The sequence below is a fragment of the Otolemur garnettii genome, unplaced genomic scaffold, assembly GCF_000181295.1.
Source record: "Otolemur garnettii isolate 467f Iridium unplaced genomic scaffold, OtoGar3 scaffold00115, whole genome shotgun sequence".
In the NCBI taxonomy this organism is placed as follows: Eukaryota; Metazoa; Chordata; class Mammalia; order Primates; family Galagidae; genus Otolemur; species Otolemur garnettii.
The window spans coordinates 2,778,678-2,787,686 of record NW_003852510.1 but is presented as its reverse complement, the minus strand read 5'-3'; the positions used below and the strand labels follow the sequence as shown (position 1 = coordinate 2,787,686).

The 9,009-nt window shown below is 45.5% G+C and overlaps 2 protein-coding genes across 2 annotated transcripts in view; both read right to left on the bottom strand.

Annotated features, from left to right (window-relative positions):
- Positions 1–3,910, bottom strand: part of VTI1B (vesicle transport through interaction with t-SNAREs 1B) — a 22,759-nt gene extending 18,849 nt beyond the window's left edge. Inside the window, exon 1 of the mRNA XM_003797379.3 lies at positions 3,458–3,910. Coding sequence (XP_003797427.1) covers positions 3,458–3,572 — 115 coding nt within the window. The 5' untranslated portion in view covers positions 3,573–3,910. The remainder of the gene's footprint in view (positions 1–3,457) is intronic.
- A 3,179-nt stretch (positions 3,911–7,089) lies between these two features.
- The window catches only part of RDH11 (retinol dehydrogenase 11 (all-trans/9-cis/11-cis)), a 19,194-nt gene continuing 17,274 nt past the window's right edge, over positions 7,090–9,009 (bottom strand). The window contains exon 7 of the mRNA XM_003797376.3: positions 7,090–7,990. Coding sequence (XP_003797424.1) covers positions 7,888–7,990 — 103 coding nt within the window. The 3' untranslated portion in view covers positions 7,090–7,887. The remainder of the gene's footprint in view (positions 7,991–9,009) is intronic.

The following is a 9,009-nucleotide window of genomic DNA, read 5'->3' as shown; positions in this document are numbered from 1 at the left end:
CCATTTGAGCCACAGGCGCCGAGCCCATACTTTATTTATCTATCCATTAAATAACTAAGTCTGTTACCAGCAACTTAAAGTATTTCATGCTTGGGTAGAAATTCACATTTTTCTGACTGTCCTCCTGGTAGGAATTAGGTTAATTTGATAACAAAGGTGAATATAACTGTCTTAGTTCGTTTTGTTTTGTTATAACAGAATTTCCAAGACTGGGTAACTTATAAGAAAATAAAACTTAAAAATAGCAGGGCGTTGTGGCAGGCCCAGGTAGGCCCAGGTCCTTGGGAGGCTGAGGCAAGAGAATCACCTAAGCCCAAGAGTTGGAGGTTGCTGTGAGCTGTGATGCCACAGTACTCTACCGAGGGCAACATAGTAAAATTCTGTATCTACAAAAAAGAAAAAAAAAGAATAAAAAGAAAATAAAACTTGGCAGCGCCTGTGGCTCAGTGAGTAGGGTGCCAGCCCCTATACCGAGGGTGGAGGGTTCAAACCCGGCCCTGGCCAAACTGCAACCAAATAATAGCCGGGCTTTGTGGCGGGTGCCTGTAGTCCCAGCTACTCAAAAGGCTGAGGCAAGAGAATTGCCTAATCCCAGGAGTTGGAGGTTGCTGTGAGCTGTGTGACGCCACGGCACTCTACCAAGGGCAATAAAGTGAGACTCTATGTCTCTTTAAAAAAAAAGGAAAGAAAGAAAGAAAATGAAACTTATTTCTCAGAGTTTTGGAGGCTAAAAGTCCAAGGCTGAGGGGCCCACATCTTTTGAGGATCCTCTTGCCTCCTGTGGTCAGCCCATGGAAGAAGGAGGAAGGGCAATTAAGAATGAGAAAGCAAGCAGAAAAGGGGCAAACTCACTTTTATTCTCATTCTGTCACCCCGGGTGGAGTGCTGTGGTGTCATGGCTCACAGAGTCTCACACTGTTGTGCTGGGTAGAGTGCTATGGTGTCATGGCTCACAAGCTCAAACTCCTGTGCTCGAGGGATCCTCCTGCCTCAGTCTCCCAAGTGGCTGGGACTACAGGCACCTATTACTACACCAGGCTAGTTTTTCTATTTTTAGTGGAGTTGGGGTCTCGCTCTGGCTCAGGCTGGTCTTGAACCCCTAAGCTGAAGCAATCCACCCACCTCAGCCTCCTAAAAGTACTAGGATTACAGGTGTGAGCCACCAAGCCAAGCTTCACTTTTTAAAAAACCCACCATGGCTATAACAAACCTACTTGGCATTAATCTATTCATGAGAGTAGAGTCCTTTAGTCTAATCACCTTTTAAGGTCCCACTTCTTTTTTTTTTTTTGAGACGGAGCCTCAAGCTGTCCCCCTGGGTAGAGTGCTGTGGCAATCATGCTCACAGCAACCTCCAACTCCTGGGCTTAAGCGAGTCTCCTGCCTCAGCCTCCCAAGTAGCTGGGACTACAGGCGCCCGCCACAACGCCTGGCCTTTTTTTTTTTGGTTGCAGCCATTATTGTTGTTTGGCGGGACGGGGCTGGGGATTCGAACCCGGCACCTTAGGTGTATGTGGCTGGCGCCTTAGCCGCTTGAGCCACAGGCGCCGAGCCAAGGTCCCACTTCTTAATACAATCGCAATTAAACTTCAATTTTTTTTAAAGCTCACAGCACCCAGTATTCCCAGGTTGTCGTCCATCTAAGTACTAACCAGGCCTAACCCAACCTAGCTTCTGAGATTAAAAGAAGTTGGTGCGTTCAGGGTAGTATGACTGTAGATTGAAAGCGAATTTTGGAGGGGACAGTCAAACCACACCAATAACTAAGTTAGCTGTTTTTCAAAACAGAATACTCTTTTGCATTATTTAGCCTTATAGAAACGATAGTCTGAAAATGTAGTCTACTTTTCAACAATATAAGATCTCATCACACTCCTGCTCAACACCCTTTGACTGTATCTTATCAAATTTAGAAAAAGGTGCAAATCTTCCACCATGGACTATGAGGTCCCACATGATCTGCCCCTGCTTAACCTTTCTCCTTTACCTCCTTTCCCTTCTCCATGCCATTCCTTTTCCATTCTCCATTCCAAAACACAGTGACCTTCCTGTTCTTCCAGGACACCAAGTTCATTTCTGCTTAGGGGCCTTAGCAGTGCTATTCCCTCACTTCTCTTAGATTTCTTCATGATTTACCTCTTCACTTCATTCAAGTCTCTGCTCAATTGCTATCTTCTCAGAAAGGCCTTCATAGCCACCCTGTTTAAAATGGAAGTTACCTCCCCTATTCCTTTACCCTGCTTTATTTTCCTGTATTGTGTTTTTAACATTGCCTCTTAATATTTACATATTACCACCCACCCACTAGAATGGGTGTGTCTTTTTCCATTGTAATTTGCAATATTAACCAGCACCTAGGACAGTTCCCAGCACACAGAAGCCTCTTACTAAATACCAATATATTAGAAGACATGTGCATTTCATTCATTAAATTCACATGACCTTGGGTAACTCATACAGCAAAAATCCAAGATCTTTCTTTCTTTTTTTTCTTTAAGAAAGTGCCTTGCTCTGTCACTGGGCTGGAGAGCAGAGGCATCATCATAGCTCACTGCAACCTTAAATCCTGGGTTCAAACAATCTTCCTGCCTCGGCCTCCCAAGAAGTTGGGACTACAGGTGCACACCACTATAGCTAGGTGATCTGTGTAATTTTTTTGTGAGTATGTGGGTCTTGCTCTTATTCAGGCTGGTTTTCAAACTCCTGACCTTAAGTGATTCTCTCCTGCCTCAGCCTCCCAGAGTGTTAGGATTAAAGGCCTGGGCCATCGTGCCCAGCGCAAAACAATAAAACAAAGTCTTCTTGTTACCAAAATATACTTGCACAGAGGTCAGGAACTATGGCAGGTCCTTCCTACAGATTTAACGCTGGAAAACTGTAGCTCCTTCAGACAGAGCTTGCAGAAAACTGAATCTTGAAATTAAGAGGCAGTAAATAAACTTAGTAAGAAAATTCAAAATGGGACATCTGAACGCCACAATTCTGTTTTAAAGATGAACTCCATAACTATTACATGTAGGTATTTACCATTACTGATAAGTTATGATTCTTTTGGGTTCTCAACCATTTTTATGTTCCAGATCCTTTGTCAGTCGTGTGAAAACTATGGGCCTCCCTTATGGGAAAAACAAACGGTTTAAATGAGTAAAATACAAAGAGCTACAAACGAAATCCATTCTACTGAATTACAGGACGACAGATTTAAGAACCTCTGCGCTCTTCTTGCCGTAGTGAAAAAAGAAAACTTTCAATGGCCAAAGCAGCATCGGGAGACGACACCCCGCCAAGCGCTCCTGCGCACGCCCCCAATTCACCCAAGCTGCAGCATAGAGACCCCGGGCGCCCGGCCCGGCCAGCCCCAGGGGGCGCGTCCCGAGGGTCAGAGGCCCGGACCGTGGAGGAAGGCAGGGGCCTCTTTCTCCCGAATTCCCGAGGGCGTGGGCCACCCTCGCCTCACCGGTCCCTGCCGTCCCCAGCAGCCTCTCGGGCACCCCTCGTAGGTCTTCCTGGAGGCCGCGGAAGATCTCGTGCAGCTTCTCGAAGTGCTCCGAGGAGGCGGCGGAGGTGGCCATGGCGCAGGCGGCGCTCGAGCAGTGGCCGCCGAGATTCTGGGCGCTGGGCCCGTTCCTCGCGCTGGGATCAGCCGCCTAGCCCCGCAGCCATCACGGCGACCGCCGCGCCCGGCCGCCCCGGATGAGGCGCTTCCGGGCCGCGGCGGGGTCCTCCGGAGCCGGAACGCCCCTCGCCTCCGCCACCACCTCGGGGGCACCGGCGCGAAAGCCTGACGGGACGGCGGACTGGCTGTGCGGCTCAGGCGACTCCTCGGGGACCAATGCTGCGACTAAGCGAGCAGCAGTGCCGGAGACCTGGCCATAGCGATTCCGGGGTTGGAAAGGCTCGCAAAGAAAGGACCCCAGGGCCGCACGAGACGGGCAGCTCGGCCGCCTGCCCCTCCCGCGGCGAGGCCCGGCGCCGTGGTGCATGCCGGGGGTTGTAGTTGGGCAGGGGGACGCCCACTCGCGGGGGTCTCGCATTTTCTGGGGCGGGGTTGCAGCTAGAGCCGCTGCCGCCGGAGGTCGGGAGCGTTTACTACCTGCTTGCGCCTAGACGTCGTCTTCATCGTCACCCACTTTGTTTTGCCACTCTGACTTCCTAACTAAACTTTAGCTTTCAGCCTTGGAAGGATAAATAACCCAGGCTAGGGTCCCGCCTGCCCTGAGCGGTAAAACACTTACTGGGGAGGTTAAGGGGCTCTCCCCGCCGTCAGAAATGGTACCTAGGCAGCATGACCCTTAAATAAGCGCTCACCCTCTAGCGGGCAGCCCCCCTAGTGCACTAGGCTGCCTGGTGCCTTTGTTCACAAGTGTTGAGTCAAGGCATTGGGTCCAGGTCTGAGCATATATATGGTGAATGAACAGATTTACTCTCTGCCCTTGGGTAATTGATAATCTGGTGTGGAAGGCGGACCTGGCTTCAGAAGGTCTCATCTGCCACTAAGTGTAACATGTAAACAATTACAAAGTGCTTTCCAGCATTCCATGGGTAGAAATTCCTACTTTCACTAATTTCATGGTTTTGCTCAAGGAGCTCGTTCTCACATGTGTTTGCTTGGGAGCACAATATTTAAACCACATATATGTTAAAAAATTATATGAATATTCAGAAAATGCTTTGTGGTTTGTATCTTCTGGGGCCTCATTTTTATTACATGGAGTTCATTGACCACTGATTCAACAGGCTTTCATTTAAAAGCTCTTAATTTGCCCTGAGCATAGAGAGATGAAGAAGTCTGGAGTTAGTGGCAGTGTACTGTGATCAGTCCGAAAACACAATGCTGTGGGACCTGTCACAGTTTTAAAGAAAATATATAGCATGGGGTGATCAAGAAACGTGGATAAGGTGATCTTTGAACAGTGTCAAAAAAGGTAAGTAGGAAATGAGTGAATGAGTTATCAAATAATCGCTTAATTTAATAGTATGTAAACTGAGTTTGTACTGTAAGAGAAACAGCCTCAAATCTCCCCCACCCATTAGCTGTAAAAGTTCATGATCTCATTTGTTATCAGTCAGTCATGTCAGCCAGTCCTTCCCTGCTTCCTACTCCGTTAAGGCTATCACCACTCTGGGCTAAAGAAAAAACAATAGATGGAACATGTACTGATTAGGAATGTGACAGAAAGACTTGGCAGTTAGAACTACAGGGCTGGATGGTGTATAGCTAAAAGTAACAACTTTGGGGGAGGCTATAAAAACTCTGTGAAGTTTGCTCAAGGAGGGTAGCTTTGAGCGTGATCTCCTTGTCTTCTTGGGATTCTGAATCCTCATAATAAAGGACAACTTTAACCCACAGGAGTGGTTGGCTCCTGATTCCAGCGCCCTGGTTACAGTATTATAGCTAGACTCTGGAACAAATTATCCTTCAGAATGAGAAATAATCGCATAACCATAATGATGAAAAGTGTTTTCTTCTTTTGGCTATAATTAAACTTTTTCTTTTTTTTTAGAGACACAGTCTTACTTTATTGCCCTCGGCAGAGTGCCGCAGCCTCACAGCTCACAGCAACCTCCAACGCCTGGGCTTAGGAGATTCTCTTGCCTCAGCCTCCTGAGCAGCTGGGACTACAGGCACCCACCAGAACGCCTGGCTACTTTTTTTTATTGCAGTTTGGTCAGGGCCAGGTTGGAACCCACCACCCTCGGTATATGGGACCAGTACCCTACCCACTGAGCCACAGGCGCCACCCTATAATTAAACTTTTAATTCTTAGTTTTTATTCTGATAAATAAAAACGTAGTAAATAATCCAAAATTTTTGTCATTGACAGTTCAATATTATTAAAATATTCATTTACTCTACTGCAATATTATCAAAAGATTTCCAGTTTTTACATAAAATGACCATTTCTAAATATATAGTTTAATGGTCAAAACAAGTTCAACAAAAGATTTACAAATATGAGAAGACTGTGGTCCTATAATTCTTTTACACACCAAAGTTAAAAATTTAATTGTCAGCCCAGTGAAATCCCAAACCCTATTAGAATAGAATATTCCAAACAACAGATGGTAACATTACCAACTCCTCAGACTTCCTTTGGCAGCATTACTTTTGATAAAAGTTCTCCAAATAAAATATAGAATTTTGGCAAATAGATATTTTAATCTTGTCAGGATAATGTAAGGAAACGTAAGATTGTGAAATTGACTATAATTATCAGTATTAGTCCTTAAGATAATTTTGGGGTTTTTGTGCTTTGGATTTTTTTTTTTTTTTTTGCCACATTGACTGGTGTGTAAGACAGTGGCGTTTCATCAGTCTTGGATGTTCACCCTCAATCCTTCCTAGAGGTTTTTTTTTTTGGCCGGGGCTGGGTTTGAACCCATCACCTCCGGTATATGGGGCCGGCGCCCTACTCCTTTGAGTCACAGACGCTGCCCCTTGTAGAGGTTTTTAAATCCTTAACTAGTTCCTTTATTTCATGCATTATCTCTAAGGATTCTTTTTTTTTTTTTTTACTTCTTCCCGGCTATCTGTGGGCTTCATAGTGGTTAGTGACCCACCTAGACAGAATCTGCTTCCCTTTGCAGCTGCACTCATTTGTATCAAAGACTAGAGGACACTGGTTTACTCCATCTCTGATTATTTGCCTACAGTAGGGTCTAGCCACTGTTACTTTGTGGTTGTTTTTAATTTTGTGAAAGTACTACCAAGTGTATAAACATACAAGAAGACACAGAAAGATACACACAATTAACAATGACCCCAAAGCCTTTCCTTTCCTCTTCTGGTTTTTCTAAGGGAAACTAAGGCACAGAAACATGAAGCTGTGGCTGGGTGCAGTGGCTCACACCTGTAAACGCAGCACTCTGGGAGGCTGAGGCGGGTAGATTGCTGAGCTCACAAGTTCAAGACCAGCCTAAGCAACAGTGAGACCCCTTCTCTAAAAAATAGCCGGGTGTTGTGGCAGGTGCCTGTAGACCTACCTACTTGGGAGGCTGAGGCAAGAGGAGAGCTAGAGCCTAAGAGTTTGAGGTTGCTGTGAGCTATGACACCACAGCACTCTACCAAGGGTAGACAAAGTAAGACTATCTCAAAAAACAAAAAAAAAATCCCACGAGGTCTCTCCATGGGTCTGGGGTCAGTAACTGGGGTCAAGTGGCCCTTCTTCTGGTAGTGCTCCTTACATTACCTATTTGCTGGCCTGAGAAACAGCAGGAAAATTACAGTTTGAACTTCATATTTATTTCTGCATTCCCTGATCCAAGCCTCACCAACTACTTAGAAAAGGAAGCTCTTTTCTGGTCTAGACTGGGAAAATGTCTCTAGAGACCTTAAGCTTTAGGCTGTCAAAAATAAGGCCGTGCCATAATTGATTCAATTAAGAATTTCCTGAAAAAGCCAGGTGTTGGTGCTTGAGAGTTAAAGAGTTGGGGAGTAAGCGCTGCTCTTAGGTCACGCCACTGTGATTCACAAGAGTTTGGCTGAGGTTATAGTGTAGCTCTCTTAAAGCGAAGATTTGTTGGTTGGCAAGAACTATATTGTGAACAAACAGGGCAGAAACTATTCCAAATTCCCATAAATAAACCCTGCCGTAGCTTATATTCCCCTAGGCAGTAGTAGGTTTCGAAGGAAAATAGGGCTACGTAGGTCAGATGAGGATCATCTTATCCTTTGATGGCATCTCTGGCAGCAACAAGAGCAAAGGAAATCTGGACAAACGAAAACTGGCAGCGTAACTGGGTTTCAAACGGACACCATGCAGGCACGACTGGAAGGTCTTCTTTTCCTTTGTTTTAGGTGTTGGCCAACTTGCAGGAGAATAATTTTGGCAGGAAATACCGTGTAGTCTGCTTTAGTCTTCTTTTGGGTCCAACTGCCACTGCCTATCAATCCACTGGGAGGCCAAGCAGGTCACAACTGACATCCCACAGCCGCCTTGCTATTGTCTCATTACGAGCCTGTGCAGAGACCCATGCCACATGGCAGTCACTGGAAGAGAAAGAGAGAGGCCTAGAGCAAAGTTTTAAGAATGGAGTCTACCTACTGCTCGGCTTAAGGGACACAACAGAAAAACAACCCAAGGATCACATGTCCTCCAGGAGCTTCACAAGGCCAGTTTTGTCCCATTTCTTCATTTTCCAATCTTAATACCAGAGAAAATTTAACTGCCATTTTAGATCTCACTAAACCACCTCTGATCAGAATGCTTTGTTTGATTTTAATGCATGTCACCTGGTCTTTGTAGTCCCCTTTCTATGTATATAACTTACCTCTTCTGTCAGTGCCTGCCTGACATCTATGTACATCCACCTTCTTCAAATGAGTCCATAAAGTCCATTCTACAGGGCTTTGGACAGTGTTATGTTGCAGAGGTCTTGCTGTTTACACTGGTCACAGATAGATGCTTGGAGTGGTAAGCAAATACTTCATATGTCTGGACTACGTACAGTTATAACTATTTGTAAATTCATATGACAAGTAAAGTCAATTTCAAAAACAACAAAAGAAGAAGGTGATAGCAAAAAAGAAACCATAACAACAAGGTACCAGGAATGTCTTGGTCAATTCTGTTCTGCTATGACAGATAAATGCCATTATCTTGGGAGTGAGTTTCTTTTAAAAGGACGAGATGGCTCCCCTCTCCTCTCTCTTGCCCTGATATGATGCAGCAAGAAGGCCCTCTGGTCAGATGCTGGCCCCTCCACGTTGGACTTCTTGCCCCCATAATAATAAGCCAATAAATTTCTCCAGCTCCTGGCCTCAAGTCATCCTTCTGCCTCAGCCTCCCAAGTAGCTGGGACTACAGGCACCTGCCACCACACCTGGCTAATTTTCCTATTTTTTGTAGAGAAAGAGTCTTGTTTTTGCTCAGGCTGGTCTCAGTCTTCTCCTGCTTTGGCCTCCCAGAGTGCTAGGATTACAGGTGACCCACTGTGCCCAGCCAGCTTTTTAAAAAAATGATTGAGTGAATAGATTGCAATTTTTTCTTTTTCTTTTTTTTTTTTTTT